The 18008-nt window shown below is 38.7% G+C and overlaps 1 protein-coding gene and 1 long non-coding RNA gene across 5 annotated transcripts in view; one reads left to right on the plus strand and one right to left on the minus strand.

The window, feature by feature from the left end:
* Window positions 1-2773: 2773 nt before the first annotated feature.
* Window positions 2774-15534, plus strand: LOC125270214. The gene is made up of 3 exons (XR_007185298.1): window positions 2774-2833; window positions 14438-14559; window positions 15061-15534. It is a non-coding gene; the product is annotated as an uncharacterized LOC125270214 (long non-coding RNA).
* tmeff2a (transmembrane protein with EGF-like and two follistatin-like domains 2a) overlaps window positions 14908-18008 on the minus strand; it is a 77153-nt gene continuing 74052 nt past the window's right edge. For all 4 annotated transcript variants that reach the window (XM_048193564.1, XM_048193566.1, XM_048193563.1 and 1 more), the window contains exons 9-10: window positions 17720-17878; window positions 14908-15343 (exon numbers count right to left, since the gene is read on the minus strand). In XM_048193564.1, the coding sequence (XP_048049521.1) occupies window positions 15247-15343; window positions 17720-17878 (256 nt within the window). In that variant the 3' untranslated portion in view covers window positions 14908-15246. The remainder of the gene's footprint in view (window positions 15344-17719; window positions 17879-18008) is intronic.

Consider the following 18008-nt stretch of genomic DNA (forward strand, 5'->3'; position numbering starts at 1 on the left):
GATGGGGAACAGGGCCTGTCAAGCTCTAAAAATGTGCTCTCCATTTACTTTTCTCAAACAGAAAAGAGCAGCTTGGACCAGGGTTATTATAGTTAACTAAAACTGAAACCAAAAATATAAAACCAAAAACTTTTGTTACTTGAAATAAAATAAACTTTAATTAAAATAAAATAAAATATGAAAAACCTTAAATTTATTTTATTTCAGCTAGTTGCAAATGCAAAATTTTTCATTTTCATTTAGTTTAATGATGTAAAAAAAAAAAAAAAACTAAAACTGAAATAAAACCATTAAAAAATATATTTAAAAAGAACTAAATGATAAAATCACAATAAAATATAAAAAACTGAACTACAATTAAATCAAAAACAGAAAATATAAAAATAAAAACTAATTAAAATGAGCAAATGATCATATAATTTACAGAACAAGCAACATATTTTTTACAATTCATTTAATGCTATGCAGGATGAAAGTCCAATAAACATCCAGCAGACAGCTCACAGTAATCATAATAATAAACTAATAAATAAATGCATTATAGGATAATTTACCACATGTGCATCTTATGAGCTATTTGAAGGAATAAAGCCAGGTCAGACATTGAAAATAAACAGTATTGAACCTTGCTCAACAGTCTGAATGAACAAAGAGAAAGAAAGACACTAAATCATTCATAGATCCGTGAAGTAAACATTGTGAAATAAATGCCTCACCTCACCTGGAAATCTCATATCAAAGATAAACACGCCACATTATTCTGTTTCGACCAGAGGTCATTTTCTGGATAATGGCAATCAATAGGAACAAAGCAACATGCATAACTTAGATATTTAAGAGAGTGTTATTAAAGGACACTGACATAAACATAATCTCCCACATCTATTCATTTCCTGAGACTATGAGGCGATTGCCTCCCTCTCCCAGGCCGCCTGCATGCACACACATACGCAAAGAACAACAGTGCTAATGTTTCCTCTGTTGTAGTTTGGTGGAGTATGTATATTCTCCTGTCATGTGCTCAGATTATAGAAACAAAGCAAAAACCATCACCCAAGTGACCCCACATCCACACATGGACATGGATAGCCAGAAATAGGTCATGCCAAAACAAATCACATTAAACTTAAAGGGACAGTTCACCCAAAAATCATTTACTCACCCTCATGTTGTTCCAACCTTAAGACTTGCTTTGTTCTGCATACACAGTAAAGAGCGTAAAAACATTTCCCTGATAGCACACGTCCATCACGGAGATGTCTAGTTGATGTCTGAATTTACATCTGCAAGATGTAGGCTGTTTTTTAGATACATCTGCAATATGTGTGTAAATGATGACATAGATTACTAAGGTGCAATTTTATAACTAGTTTATACTTTTTATTATGTACATAAATTGACCAAGGTGAACATATTTAGACAGGTTATGAACCCTATTTTGTTTTCAGACAGTTGAATATAAGTACTTTCAGTTCTGCCGCTCGTCAAAGGCAGCTGTCAACAGTTGCTAGGAGACAAGAACAGTCCTCAGTAAGTAGGCTAGACCTTTGTCAGAACTTTGCAACCTTCGAAGGCGTGGCACAGCTATTGATGCCAACGCTGTAAGCTGGCATTTTGCTTTTTCTCCAATGGCGGAGCCACTGACCCCTCCTCACGGATCCCTCTGACGGCATCTTGAACAAGAAAAAATGTAAGGCTGGACTTGATTTTGTCCATCAGTAATAAATCATTTATAATACTTAAGTATTCCATGAAAAAAAAAGAAAAAAAAAAAAGATTTGTCCAATTTTGATTTCATGCTGAAAATAGCGTTTAATGATTACTTGTCTGTGAAATTTCTGCTTTAAATTGTTTTCTATATTGCAGAAATCACAGTCTGAGTGCAAAGAAAATATTGTTGCTTGAGTCTGTGATGGTTTAGCAACATACACTGCCGGACCATTTGGTGGTCAGTCGGTTCAAACAGATGCAATGACACAGCATATACTGTACTGCCACACTGTGCTCTTGTTGTCGTATGCTACTGTACATTTATTAAGCATCCCATCCTGATCGCAGTGACTGTTAAATGCGACAGTATTCAAAGACCGCCCAGTATGGAGTTACAATAAATTTAGGATTTATGATGAATATTTGATGCAGATTTAGGGTACATTTACATGACAACGATGTAGCCTACTAAAAATGGAAAAGTTTTTCCTTTGCACTTTTTACTTACATGAGACAAAGTTGGGAAAATGATCCCCGTTCACACGGATCCATGAAAAACAATTAAAAACACTGTATTATGCATGCCAGGCCAGTAGTTGGCGATGTTACTCTGTAAAGAAACACTATGCGCCAGGGGCGTTTCCTCCGAGTAGGCAAGGAAGGCAGTGCCTCCTCAAAAAAAAAAAAAAAATAGGATGAGAAAATAATCCATATTACATATAAAACAACACAAATATTACAAATTATGACATTAAAAAGAGCGCAAGTCACGCGTATTTCTTAAGGAACACTGCCCAACAGCGACATCCGCAGCAGGTAAAGTTTCAGCAGGAGTCGTGCTTTACAGTCTATGGAGTCCTATGATGGAGTCATGCCTCCCTTTCCTCTCATAGGAAATCATATAAAATCATCAGACCCCCGGCGTGCGGTGGGTTTTGTGGGGGGTAATTGAGAATGAATGGGGGAAAGTCACGTGAGAGGAGGCAATGTCTCCATCGCGCTATGATTGGATGTAATTGGTTATGATTGGTTTGTGCGATAAATCCCGCCTCTTGTTGACGTGCGCGTTCCGCGTCAGTTTGACTGAACAAATAATGGCGTCAATCGGAAGACTAATTGAAAAGTAAGTAAACAGATCACCCAGTTAGATATCACCGCTTTATGTCACGTCAAAATCAAACTTGAAATGGACTGAAAGCATGATGACTGCGGGGTTTTTTAGTACAATCAGTTTGGTGAAATTAAAAATACAATTCGTGTCTGTGACAGACGGTGTTAATGGAGCATGACTGATGATCCAAAATAGCTAGGTTGACAATTAAAAAGAAAAACCGCAATACACAAATATAATATATTGTTTAAATTATTATTGCCTTTAGTTATTATTTTGGAATGAATGTAGAAATGCTCGGTACACTACCGCAGTAAAGATAGTTTGCGGTTTGATATTCAGATTTCTTTTGGCTATAAATACGCAGTGCGCTGTCATAGACATGCAAATAATACCAAATCGTTCTCCATGATTTGTGAATTAAGGTGACGCTGTCCTTTGGGCCGAAATCAGTTTTTTTTTTCGTAGCGACTCTTAATTTTATAATGGCTATATCTCAAATGTTGGACACTTAGAGGAATGAAACTGGTGTCATCTTCACCAGCTTGATCTGTGAATTTTTTCACAGCAAAGCTCTTGTCCGTAAACCCCTTGGTAAGTCCGCCAGTAAGGAATGTGATATAAAGGCGTTCTTCATGTTTAACGTCTATTACCAATGAACACGCAGACTGCTGGAATAAAATAACATTCTTTTAGGTCGAGCTCGATTTGTGAAAACTTTCACAATAGCATTTTATCTCGTGGTCGTGTTTCTCTTTGCTCTGCCCCCCGTTTTTTGTATAATATGATATATATATATATAATATGATATATATATATATATATATATATATATATATATATAATATGATATATATATATATATATTAAATATGATATATTATATAAATGACCTTGTACAGATAATGTACATCACTATTCTCATCTGTTCACAGATCAGAATAGCGATGTTAGTGACCCAGGGAAGGGTCAGCTGACCCGTACTGAACTGTGAAAGTTTTCACAGATCAGAATAGCGATGTTAGTGACCCAGGGAAGGGTCAGCTGACCCGTACTGAACTGTGAAAGTTTTCACAGATCAGAAAAGCGATGTTAGTGACCCAGGGATGGGTCAGCTGACCCGTACTGAACTGTGAAAGATTTCACAGATCAGAAAAGCGATGTTAGTGACCCAGGGAAGGGTCAGCTGACCCGTACTGAACTGTGAAAGTTTTCACAGATCAGAAAAGTGATGCTAGTGACCCAGGGAAGGGTCAGCTGACCCGTACTGAACTGTGAAAGTTTTCACAGATCAGAAAAGCGATGTTAGTGACCCAGGGAAGGGTCAGCTGACCCAAACTCAACGGTGAAAGATTTCACAGATCAGAAAAGCGATGTTAGTGACCCAGGGAAGGGTCAGCTGACCCAAACTCAACGGGAAGATTTCACAGATCAGAAAAGTGATGTTAGTGACAGGGAAGGGTCTGACCCGTACTGAACTGTGAAAGTTTTCACAGATCAGAAAAGCGATGTTAGTGACCCAGGGAAGGGTCAGCTGACCAAAACTCAACTGTGAAAGTTTTCACAGATCAGAAAAGCGATGTTAGTGACCCAGGGAAGGGTCAGCTGACCCGTACTGAACTGTGAAAGTTTTCACAGATCAGAAAAGCGATGTTAGTGACCCAGGGAAGGGTCAGCTGACCCAGTACTGAACTGTGAAAGTTTTCACAGATCAGAAAACCCAGTGATGTTAGTGACCCAGGGAAGGGTCAGCTGACCCGTACTGAACTGTGAAAGTTTTCACAGATCAGAAAAGCGATGTTAGTGACCCAGGGAAGGGTCAGCTGACCCGTACTGAACTGTGAAAGTTTTCACAGATCAGAAAAGCGATGTTAGTGACCCAGGGAAGGGTCAGCTGACCCGTACTGAACTGTGAAAGTTTTCACAGATCAGAATAGCGATGTTAGTGACCCAGGGATGGGTCAGCTGACCCGTACTGAACTGTGAAAGTTTTCACAGATCAGAATAGAGATGTTAGTGACCCAGGGAAGGGTCAGCTGACCAAAACTCAACTGTGAAAGTTTTCACAGATCAGAATAGCGATGTTAGTGACCCAAGGAAGGGTCAGCTGACCCTTACTGAACTGTGAAAGTTTTCACAGATCAGAAAAGTGATGTTAGTGACCCAGGGAAGGGTCAGCTGACCAAAACTCAACTGTGAAAGTTTTCACAGATCAGAATAGCGATGTTAGTGACCCAAGGAAGGGTCAGCTGACCAAAACTCAACTGTGAAAGTTTTCACAGATCAGAAAAGCGATTTTAGTGACCCAAGGAAGGGTCAGCTGACCAAAACTCAACTGTGAAAGTTTTCACAGATCAGAATAGCGATGTTAGTGACCCAAGGAAGGGTCAGCTGACCCTTACTGAACTGTGAAAGTTTTCACAGATCAGAAAAGTGATGTTAGTGACCCAGGGAACGGTCAGCTGACCAAAACTCAACTGTGAAAGTTTTCACAGATCAGAATAGCGATGTTAGTGACCCAAGGAAGGGTCAGCTGACCTGTCTGAACTGTGAACTTTTCAAGGTCAGAAAAGTGTGTGACCCAAATGGTCAGCTGACCCGTACTGAACTGTGAAAGTTTTCACAGATCAGAAAAGCGATGTTAGTGACCCAGGGAAGGGTCAGCTGACCAAAACTCAACTGTGAAAGTTTTCACAGATCAGAATAGCGATGTTAGTGACCCAAGGAAGGGTCAGCTGACCCTTACTGAACTGTGAAAGTTTTCACAGATCAGAAAAGTGATGTTAGTGACCCAGGGAACGGGTCAGCTGACCAAAACTCAACTGTGAAAGTTTTCACAGATCAGAATAGCGATGTTAGTGACCCAAGGAAGGGTCAGCTGACCAAAACTCAACTGTGAAAGTTTTCACAGATCAGAAAAGCGATGTTAGTGACCCAGGGAAGGGTCAGCTGACCAAAACTCAACTGTGAAAGTTTTCACAGATCAGAATAGCGATGTTAGTGACCCAGGGAAGGGTCAGCTGACCAAAACTCAACTGTGAAAGTTTTCACAGATCAGAAAAGCGATGTTAGTGACCCAGGGAAGGGTCAGCTGACCCGTACTGAACTGTGAAAGTTTTCACAGATCAGAATAGAGATGTTAGTGACCCAGGGAAGGGTCAGCTGACCCGTTACTGAACTGTGAAAGTTTTCACAGATCAGAATAGAGATGTTAGTGACCCAGGGAAGGGTCAGCTGACCCTTACTGAACTGTGAAAGTTTTCACAGATCAGAATAGAGATGTTAGTGACCCAGGGAAGGGTCAGCTGACCCGTACTGAACTGTGAAAGTTTTCACAGATCAGAAAAGCGATGTTAGTGACCCAGGGAAGGGTCAGCTGACCCGTACTGAACTGTGAAAGTTTTCACAGATCAGAATAGCGATGTTAGTGACCCAGGGATGGGTCAGCTGACCCGTACTGAACTGTGAAAGTTTTCACAGATCAGAAAAGTGATGTACATTATCTGTACAAGGTCATATATATATATATATATATATATATATATATATATATATATATATATATATATATATATATATATATATATATATATATATATATATATATATATATATATCATATTAAACAAAAAACGGGGGGCAGAGCAAAGAGAAACACGACCACGAGATAAAATGCTATTGTGAAAGTTTTCACAAATCGAGCTCGACCTAAAACAATGTTATTTTATTCCAGCAGTCTGCGTGTTCATTGGTAATAGACGTTAAACATGAAGAACGCCTTTATTTCACATTCCTTACTGGCGGACTTACCAAGGGGTTTACGGACAAGAGCTTTGCTGTGAAAAAATTCACAGATCAAGCTGGTGAAGATGACACCAGTTTCATTCCTCTAAGTGTCCAACATTTGGAGATATAGCCATTATAAAATTAAGAGTCGCTACGAAAAAAAAAACTGATTTCGGCCCAAAGGACAGCGTCACCTTAATTCACAAATCATGGAGAACGATATTTGGTATTATTTGCATGTCTATGACAGCGCACTGCGTATTTATAGCCAAAAGAAATCTGAATATCAAACCGCAAACTATCTTTACTGCGGTTAAAAACCCTAACTTGATGAGATTGACTTTTGATAAATAGAACATTACATTGTTAATGTAAAATTACAAAATAGAATTGTATTTGGTTTCTTTTTTTTTTCTTTTTTGATGTACTGTAAAGTAATGTTCATTTAAGAGTAATGCACATGAATTTACATTGATTCATAAAAAAAATGTGCCTCCTAATTTCAGAAGACCACTGCACGCCACTGCTGCTATGCGCCTATTACCGTGCGTTCACACCGCCGCCGGCGAGAGCGTCAACAGTCGCCTTGGCCGCCCTGCCAACAACGCTGTACTGTTCGTTCAAACCGCCGCCAACGGGAGGGTCAAAGTAAATGATAAGTCGCGTCAACCAATCGGAAGCCTCTCAGGCGAGGACCTCTACATTCCAATTGGTTGCCGCCGAACCGCGTCGTAGCTCATTACCATAAAGTTAATCTGATTTCAACTCTCCTCGACGCTCTCACCGTCCAAGACGCGCCGCGCCGCTCTCGCCGGAGCTCGCCGCCGGCTCTCATTGAAAATGAATGACTAGCGTCACTTTGACGCTCTCGCCGCCGGCGGTGTGAACACACAGTTAGTCTCGGCAGTTGTTTCCAGGCGGACCGTTAAAGAACGCGACACACACGTCTCCTGGACATCCTGTAGAATTCAACCAACCAGATGACGACTTTGAAAATCCTGAAGTGTTTCCAGTTAATTGTGCCATATGCATCAGATGTTCAGCCAACGGTCCATGTGCGTGACGTCTGAGGCTGAGACTACGCGCATAGACTGAACATATAATATGCATGCGCATGATGTCACTGCTTTCACAAATGTGCATTTTTGTAGTTTACAAAGAGACGATAATGCTATCATTTTCAGATTGCACTTTGAAACCCGTTTTCACAAGTTTTCAGGCCCCCAAAATGCCTTTGCCGTGTAAACGAGCAGCCAAAGCAGTAATTTAAGGCCATCTTTGAAACGCCTCCCAGACATTCAAGTGCATCTTCTATCTCTTTGAATGGGGAAACATCAAATTCTCCAAAGCTGTTTGCCAAGCTTTTGATTAAATTTCATATTTGAAATCACCAATGAAATCTGACAACAACTGTCTCATAAATGTTTCTTCTAAATGTTTGAATCATGACAAAAAACGATATTTTTCAGGCTGGATCAAATGTGCATGCGCAGTCCTACATGCGCATCTCTTGTGTCTCATTTCGGAGGCACGCTTCTGACTGTTTCTATAGGAACCGGAGATTCTAACGGCCGCTGCAGTGACGTGATGAATATTGTGATGACGATTGGCTCTTATTTAGAAGGCGGGACTAATGCCGCGTTCCAGGCCAGAGCCGTCGAAATGTAACGGCTCTGTTCCAGGCAACCCGTAACCTATGCCCGTAACCCGTGTTTTTCCAACCTTCTACCCGTGAAAGTGCACTGGAACGGCAGTCAAACCGTGACCCCACCCGTGAACTCGTACTAGATCGATGTACTCCCAGTTACGGGTTCTGACCATAGACTGTAAAAAAATATGGACGTAGCTTCCGTGACGTCACCCATAGAGTTCTGAACAGCAGTTTTGACGCGTAAATGACGTCACATAGCCCGACCCTTTTCACATGACGTCACACAGCTTCCGTTAGGACTCGATGCAGTGTATCCTCACTTCCGTCAGCATAGTGGAATACTAGCGCGACTCGAATGAAGTGCACTCAATAGTTGTACATATGCCACAATTGTGGTTAAAGGATGATTGTAGTCGCCTAATTTCATGTAAATTCAAGGTGAGGTATTTGGCAGCCGCAGATCTCAAACAAACTTACCGATCGGCGCGATTTGCTGCTTGAAGTCGGAGGAGTTGAATAGGCTACGTACTGAAGCCATACATTTTCCTGCCCGTATCTTGCGAACTTTGCTGTCTTTATTGCAGATGAAGCTGTTTATATATATATTTGTGAAATAAACGCATGTTTCCAACATTTACGTGCAGTAAAAAACTTCTCATTCAAAGCTTAATGTACTACTTATTTCAGTGCCAACAGGCCTATGTACAATGAAGATCAACATAAGCTTATTCTTTTTAAATATCAAAGTCTTTTTATACTTTTATTTCGATAAATATTGCATACATAATAATACAAATTGTGTTTAATATAATACTATTTCTACATGAAGACTGTTAATGTTGTAAAAACTGACTCATGTGCATGGCATTTTTACGATAGTAAAAAAACATTGTCATCATTCGTCTCTTTATTGAAGAACAAGATCGTCGCATACAAACATATACAGAGGATTTACAACAGTACTCATTGTTATAGCATCATTAAATGTACGAAATCAAATTATTTCTCCAGGGAATAACATTAAATGAACACATAGGCTACCTCCGTTTTGTATTTCTTCTTACAAATTATACATATATTGCACCAGTTCAGTTTAAACTGGTTTGATGTAAAATGATCTCAAATCTTCACACCATTAATTCTTCGGAGTATTATATGTGGACGTGTTACTTCCAGATGTCCATTACTCGTAAATAAATCTCACAAGAACAATATCCATTATCATAGCCTACCAATTTCTAAAAATAAAGATTTGTTTTTAAAGACAATATTCTTGTTATTCCAAATAGGCTAACAGATTTGTTTGGACACAATCGTTGTGATAAAACTGAATTCAACAACATTGCTAAAGTTTCTGCTCGTGGAAACCCTAAACAAGGCAGTTACAGAAAGGAAATAATAAATATCATTACCAGAAGAAGCCGACTGTGTAAATCCTTGACATAAACAGTTCGCATTTAAAGTTATTAAAGCATTTTCCCGAGAAGTCGCCGGCGCTAAGGTAAGACGGAACAACTGATACACTGCTTTGCGGATAGGCGGAAGTTAACTGACGTCATTGTGAAAAGGGTCTATGGCAGCCCATACGGACGCGGTGTTTATGCAAGTGCATGGTAAAATAAAAGGTAAGCCCCGTACGGTCCGCCATGTTAGTTTGTCTACACTTTTACGCAGTTTGGCGTGACTTTCCTGGAACGCTACAAAGTCGTGAGTCGTGATTTGAAATCGTGACTTACGGGCTCAAAAACCTGCCTGGAACAGCATTATTCTGCCATATTGAGTACCTCAGAGATGACGTGTTTTTGTAGGCCAACCCGGAAGTTTCCTTGATCGAAAGCCTATGCATTTTTCCCATAGACTTTTGGAAAATCGCAAAAAAAAAAAAAAAAAAAAAAAAAAAAGCTCTGTGTTTAACAAAGGGTTATGACACTTACACGTTTTGTCTATCAAGATAATCTTTACAAGTTAACACAACATTTATATATTTTGAAGCCTAAATAAAGTCGTCAGATATAAAAAGCTAACAGTAGGCTATAAACGGACTAAAGTACACCATGGTCACAGATCAACATCACCACCAAGCTTCCTCAAACTTTATTTAAAAACATGCTCGCTGATTATGATCTGCGCTGTGCATAATACTTATCCACTTTTTATTTGAAATGCTGTCCAAATGTCCTGTTTGTCATGATGACGTCTAAAAGGAAGTAGTCTTGTTAGCAACCGCCATTTTTAAGACACAATAAAGGTTTAAACAAATCTCAAGCGGCTTATAACTGGTGTGTTTTATGTCATAGATCAAAACGTGAAAATATTTAGAGGCTTGTTAACCACAGACCTTATTTTAGGCGATTTAGCAAAAACCCATTAAAAAAACCCATAGACTTTAGGGCGATGGAACCGGAAGTCCTAAAATGCTAACTCACTTCTGGGTTTTACATACAAAAACACGTCATCTCTGAGGTACTCAATTGTGCGTTGTACTTTCTCCCATTCAAAACAAAGTTTGTTTTTTTGTGAACTGTGGGGACATGTTTTTTATACTGTACAAACCGTATTTTCAATCGCCCTACACCAACCCTACCCCTAAACCAGGGGTCGGCAACCCAAAATGTTCAAAGAGCCATATTGGACCAAAAAAACAAAAAACAAATCTGTCTGGAGCCGCAAAAAATTAAAAGCCTTATATAAGCCTTATATGAAGGAAACACAGGCTGTAAGTGTATATTAGCTATATTAGCCTACTATCAAAATGACTAAGTACGCTACAAATACATAATGAGGTATTCCCGAGGTAAGTTATATATTTAAAATCTGCTGAAAGCTACAGAAAAAAAGAAGCAAAAAAAGAAGCATGGATCGGTGCAATTCACAGAAACAGCAGGACTCCAGCAGAGAAACGTGGATTTGCAGTTATCATTTTGTGTCAAATTGTTGGATTTTGAGGTAAAATCATTCCATTTATATTGTATTGTTATATATTATGTTGATAAATCATCTATGAAATATTTTCCATGTTATATTCTGCATAATTTGTATTTTTTTGAATAGAACAACGAGACACAAACCTTTACATTCAATCCCGTTTGTGCTAGGGGGGTTCGGGGGCATGCTCCCCCGAGAAAATTTTGATTTCCTTGGTGTACATATATGCATTTTAATACGTTTTAAGGCCAACAAATTGGATAACAATAGCTTTAAAACCATGTCAACAAATACATACATGCATGCACAGTTTTGAGGCAGCTTTAATCGCATGTTTGGTAATTTCATGACTTCATTTAGCCTACAACAGAATAACGACGGTGCATGCCCGTAGTTTCTTTAGCGCTTTAGTTAAGCTATAATAAAGTTATGCAGCGCGCGCCGGCGCATTTGCTCGAGCAATTCTTGGGTTCACGCTTCGAGCAAAGTAGGCTAACGGCTGATTGGAGTTTTACTGACATAGCCTGACGACATCTCATCTGACCGCAGTTCACTGTTGAAGCTACATTTTCCGCGCTCGTTTGAATTGCGCCTGGCACTGAGACGAAGTCGGAATGCGCGTCTGAAAAGTGTCCTGTTTGTTGTGGTCGTAAAGAGACAGTTCTATATAAACGCAGCGTTTTACTTGGCAACGTTTTAAAAAAATATTTTTATTTTTGGTATTTTTTATGCTCTGTTGGTGGTTTGTGGAGTAGCATCACCTGAGGGGGATTAGACAAATGCTGAATTAGAGACGGTAAAAGTGAGTGGGTCCAATATCATTGGTCTTAAAAAGTGGGTGGGTCTTGTTCCACCCACATACAATGGTTCCGACGCCCATGATTCACAGGCAGATTTGCTTTATGTATTTCCCCGGCGTCAAATCAGGCACATATAAATGTCAGGAAACATGACTCCAGGCTGCATGTCTATATTCATGGATTAGGTTTATTTGACAAGTTGTAAGAAACACTTTCGAGTCCAACCTTTAGTGTAATTCGTTTGTTTTTACTCGCGTTTTCGCAGTTTCCCCTGTTAAATCTAGTCATGCAGCAGGTTCTTTTGCCACTCAGTCCAGCTGAGGGAGCGCGCTTTCAGCGGGAAAGTGACGTCGTGGATGGCTATGATGCAAATCTTCGTTGACAGGAATGTTGAAATTAAATATGTATTATACACATTTTTACAGCATTGGAAAACGTTAAGAATGTTTGTGTTTGTCCTCCTACAGAAACCATATGAAAACAAAAAATATATTTTTTCCATTTTCATACATTTTTGAAAAAGCTCCAGGGAGCCACTAGGGGGGCGCTAAAGAGCCGCATGCGGCTCTAGAGCCGCGGGTTGCCGACCTCCGCCCTAAACCTACCCCATTTTTACTTTGTCACAAAAACTCATTCTGTATGATTTATAAGCCTTTTAAAAATTGGGACATGGGGTAATGTCCTCATAAGTCACCCTCTCCTTGTAATACCTATGTCATACCCATGTCATTATACAAATTTGTGTCCTGATATGTCATAAAAACATGCACACACACACTTCTTTTATGTTCCACAGAAGAAAGAACGACCAAACGTTTTGGAATGACATGAGGGTCAGTCAATGATGACAGAATTCTCATTTTGGGAGAAGAATCCCATCAATAAGCTTTTCAATAAAGATATTCCATAATCATCCATTATATAGTGCAGTGAAGCCTGACCTCTGCAGGTAGAAGGTACTCACTGCAAAAAAGAAAATAATAATAAAACAAAACAAAATAAATAAAAACAAAAAAATAAATAAATACATAAATAATTCCACTAACCTGCAGTTTAACACTGGTAGTTCTCTGAGAAAATAAGAGCATGTTATGATACATACAGATTATTGTATTTTTGGACCACATGCTTCAGTAAGTGAATTTACTTTAATGAATGCATTCTGCACTAAGTTGGATAATGATACTGTAAAACATGTCAACAATGTGTGGTGTTTCCTGTCCGCTACGTAAAAACATCCTGTTGTTGATTCGTTTTAATGAGAGTCTGTAGATCGTCATTCTCTTTAGTTTCATATTATTTGTGACTATTATTGAGTTGTCACTCATAGCGTTGCATGATTTGTGTTTAAGCGTCATGGGAAAATTCCAGAGTATGCAAAGACATGTCACTGCAGAGCACACTAAATTTATGTCAGTGTTATATATAATTACTACCTTTGTTTAAACTTGGAAGGCTTTGCTGGCAACAGGTTTGTCAATTTGAATATAGGTGAATGCAAACTCCGGGTCTGGAGAGAGATCACAGTAATGAGAAGGGAAAAGACTTCAGCATTCATTAGCCGAATGATAGCAGACAGATTTCTTTCTCTTGTCTCTGGGACCTTTTGACCAGTGATGAAAAAAGCAGAAGATGGTAAAGACATTTGAGAGATAATTTGACAATTTTCCTCAGATCTTGAAGGCCCTGAAGAACAGTGTTTCTCAAAGCCTTCTCAACCACCCACATGAAATGATTTTCCTTTGCCTTGGATTTCAGCCTTGCAAGATTTGGCAGTTTTATTTATTTATTTATTTATTTATTTAGTTTTGTTTGTTTGTAAAGATCTTCAAGAATGCAACAACAGTCAAATACTGTTGTCTAATATTTTAAAGCACTTCCCAACCAGGGTTATATTAAAAGTGAATCACTGCAAAATTGCCACATTAAAATCAGTAATGCAAATGCTATAAATGACATCCAGTGTAATATAATATAAGGAACACATTTATGGTTTGGTTCAAAATCTTGTTATGGTTCTGGCTGAGACTGAGATACAATGAAACAACAACTAAAAGCAAATGTATTGATTGTGAAATTGTGGTACATTCTATGAAAGTCTTAGAATGGATCAGATAAGTGCTTTCTTCACATGGCTTGGCAATTGATTCTGTGTTGCTAAAAATGCAAAGTATGTCTACTATGTACCTGTATCTTGCAATTTAGTATGTTTGACTAGAACTCTAGTGATATGTGGAGAAATCAAAATGAACATAGTATGCAAATTCAGTTTTTACACCATTTCACACGTGTCAACAGGGCTACCATTTCTTCCTGCATTGTTGAAAACACAGTCTGAAGATAAAGAGTCCGTTAAGTGGAAGCAGAATACAAACACATATTTGTGCACATAGACAAATATAAGGTAATTTTCATTAAGGAACTCTCTCTCTCTCTCACCCCTGTGGCACACAGACTGTCAGACAGGACAGGAAGTGCCGGAACTCCACTGGACTGGTCTGGGGATGAAGTAGGAAGAACTTCTACAGACAAGGAATGTCTGGAATTTCTTTCTGTTCTCAACATGACCTTTAGAGGTCAGTAATATTCTCATCTTTTGAATAGCTCAGATAATTCAACCCCTTGTTTTAAAAATCTAGGACTAACAGCTGCTATCAAGTTAGAAACCACACTATTACTGTGCATTTGTCTTTCTTCTCCTTGTTTTTTCTACTGCCTTTCTTGTTTTTGCTTGGATAAAATTGACAAAAAACAACAACAACAAATATATATATATATATATATATATATATATATATATATATATATATATGTGTGTGTGTGTTTGTTTGTAGAAAATCATTTTCCAGTCTCTCTAGAATCACCTGAAAAAGTCAGACCCTTCAAAAGTCATGGCATTCAGAAAAGAAATAAACACACAATGCTTTGTGATATAAATTATTTATTTACATTACAGAAAAAGGACCCCATCAAGACAAACAAATTAACTATTGGAAATATTACCCATACATAACCAAATAACAGGACTTGTCCTATCATGGTGTCCTAAAATTCTCTGTTTGTCTCCTGTGCCACAGGTGCAAGGCATCGTGTGTAGAACCCATCGTCCTCCGTTATATCTGCACCATCATCCTCCGTCCCTCCATCCCATCATCCAGCAGGATGCAGTGTCTCTTTGAGGACGGAGATTGAGTTTTTTTATATTCTGTCCTCTGTCCAAACTACATTTCCCACGATTCTCTTCTCACGAGCGGTCGCGGCGCTCAAATGAGGCGGGTGGAGGCGCGCAGGGTGTTTTCAGAGTTGTAGTGCATTGTGTTCTGCTTCTGCCGGTTGATTCTGTTGGTCCGTGGGCACTTCCTGTGGAGGAAGCAAAAGGATGTCATTATCGTACATATAATTTGCTTCCACCAGGCAGCTCTATGTTATTTCTAATCAGAACAATGCCTGGAAGGAAAAAACAAATTTTCCAAAGCTTTTGCTATAAAAATATCTTGTAATTGTAAATATAAATTGTAAATTTATACGTTTATAAAAGAATGTTTCATGCATGCTTCTGCATCAGTAGTATTCATTCGACAGTTTTCCACTGCTATGATTTGAAACTGCGTCACGGTTCACAGACTTTGGAGCCCTGTCCACAAACAAGGGTCTGTTTCTTTCACTGAAGAAGCTAAATTAACAGTGATTCCTAACATATATATTTTACAGCTCATTCAGGTTTATACTGACAAATACTTTTTGACTGCAGTTTTCAAATAATGTTATTTTTTATTTTTTAACATATCTGTCAAAGTACTTTTATTATTTTGGGTGGAATATGTTTGAAGTGGGTAATTTCTGTGCCACTAGTGACATCAAATGGATTTGCAATCTTTGTGAGTGGGTACAACAAAACATTTGCTACTTGTTTGTCCAAACAATGAAATATGGATTAAGAGTTTGATGCATTTTTTTAAGAAACAATGTTTATTTTTTTCAATTTTGCTTGGTGCCAAAATTTCACACTTTTAAATGGAATTTTATGCATTTTTACCTTCTGTTTCTTACACCGCAAAGGTATATTATGCAGTTATTCAGCTGAAAATATCATAAATATGTTCAGTTGGGCATACACCATCATTCAAAACATTTGGGATCAGTGCAATGTTTTTTGTTTTTGAAAAAAGTCTCTTTTGCTCAACAAAGCTGCATTTATTTAATAAAAAATACAATAAATCAGTTATATTGAGAAATATTATTACAATTTAAAATAACTTATTTTAAAATGTAATTTATTCCTGTGATGACAATCATCCTTACTCCAGTCTTCAGTGTCACATGATCCTCCAGGAATCATTCTAATATGCTGATTTGCTGCTCAGAAACATTTCTTATTATTATCATCAATGTTGAAAACAACTGTGCTGCTTATTAGTCTTTTAGAAACTGAGATTCTTTTTTTTTTTTTATTCACTGATGAATAGAAAGTTCAAAAGAACAGCATTTATTTGAAATAAAATTACAAATTAAAGCTGCAAGCAGCGATGAAAGGGCCCTCGCACCCGGGGCCACCACCACCCGTTGGCCTCAGGAACACTGTGAACAGTGGTTGACACGTCTGTAAGTGAGTAAATACAGGAGAAATATGGCAAAGTCATTTCGACATGCCACACTTCCTGCTGCCAACAGGTGGCGCTTTGACTCTTACTAAATACTGGCATGTAGATGTCTTTAGGCCAGGACTATTTTCAAACGTGAAGATTGGAGCAGATTGGACATTGCATGGCTGAGTTACAACAACTTCCTGTTTTGTGGCATTAATCGCATACTTTAGCACTTAGCCAAGTGTTGCATGATTTAATGTGTTTCTAGCATGTTTGGTACTTCATGTCATGTATAAATGTGTTTCTGAGAGGGAATTACAGTGCAAAGCATGCCATTTGAGGTGAAAACTCAAGATCTTCATAATTTAATGTCACAAAGGCCTTTAGATTAGACTGACCAAATATGATGTTGATCTGATTAAAGCTCTAGGAGGAGTTTGTTAAAGAACAGCGTCTGGAAATGGCAAAAACTGCAAATATTTTGCAGAGAAAACTGAAAATATCTCACTTCCTGTTGGGTTTACAGATTTTGCATTCGGGGGCTTTTTTGTAGGTATTGGGCTGTTATATCTGTCTACCGAATTTCATACCTGTACGTGAAACGTAGCGCGAAGGGTGCTTAATTGAAATTTTGTAGGTGGCGCTATTGAGCCATTTTGCTACACCTAATTCTGAAACCCATATCAGACATACATTTTCACCACGTCTGACGCGTGTGCAAAGTTTCAGGAGTTTTCGAGCATGTTTAGGCCCTCAAAAACGTGATTCATTTCGGAGAAGAAGAAGAATTGACCGAGCAATTACAATAGGGTCCTCACACCATCGATGCTCGGGCCTAAAAATCTTACTAAGCCCAAACTTTTGTATGTAGACTGAAGACGATCTGAAGTTTATGATCATGATCCATGAACATAAGAAAATGCTCCCTCTTTTGAGTGCTGCTCCCTCTAGTTATTTAGTGCTGCTAGTGATTTAGATTTCACTATCAGACACATATCCTTCAACAATGACCTTTCACACAGTGTAAAAAGACTCCAGCTGGCGGGACCTCTCACTCTATAAAGAGCTGCGAGTGTGTGGGATCTACACAGGAGGTAGCTGCCCTCTGCTTTCCTTCTCAGTTATAATGCTGTGGTGTGTTTATACTCACCGGGTGATACACAGCACCACTACACATATGATGGCCACCTGCAGAGCCCCAATGACAGACGCGATGAGGACGTAACGGAGCTTTCCAGAGCCAGGCACCACATACAGCACATTATACTCCTTAGTGTCACACTGCGGACCGCTGAATCCTGAGTGACAGCTGAAGAAACAAACACAGCATTATGTACTTGTTAGATTAGATGCGTTTGAGTGCACACTGTCTCTGTAATATATCTAGTATTCACACACACACATGCTGCAGTGTTTCCTGAGAAATACCTTCTGTTTTA

Source organism: Megalobrama amblycephala, linkage group LG6 (assembly GCF_018812025.1).
Source record: "Megalobrama amblycephala isolate DHTTF-2021 linkage group LG6, ASM1881202v1, whole genome shotgun sequence".
In the NCBI taxonomy this organism is placed as follows: domain Eukaryota; kingdom Metazoa; phylum Chordata; class Actinopteri; order Cypriniformes; family Xenocyprididae; genus Megalobrama; species Megalobrama amblycephala.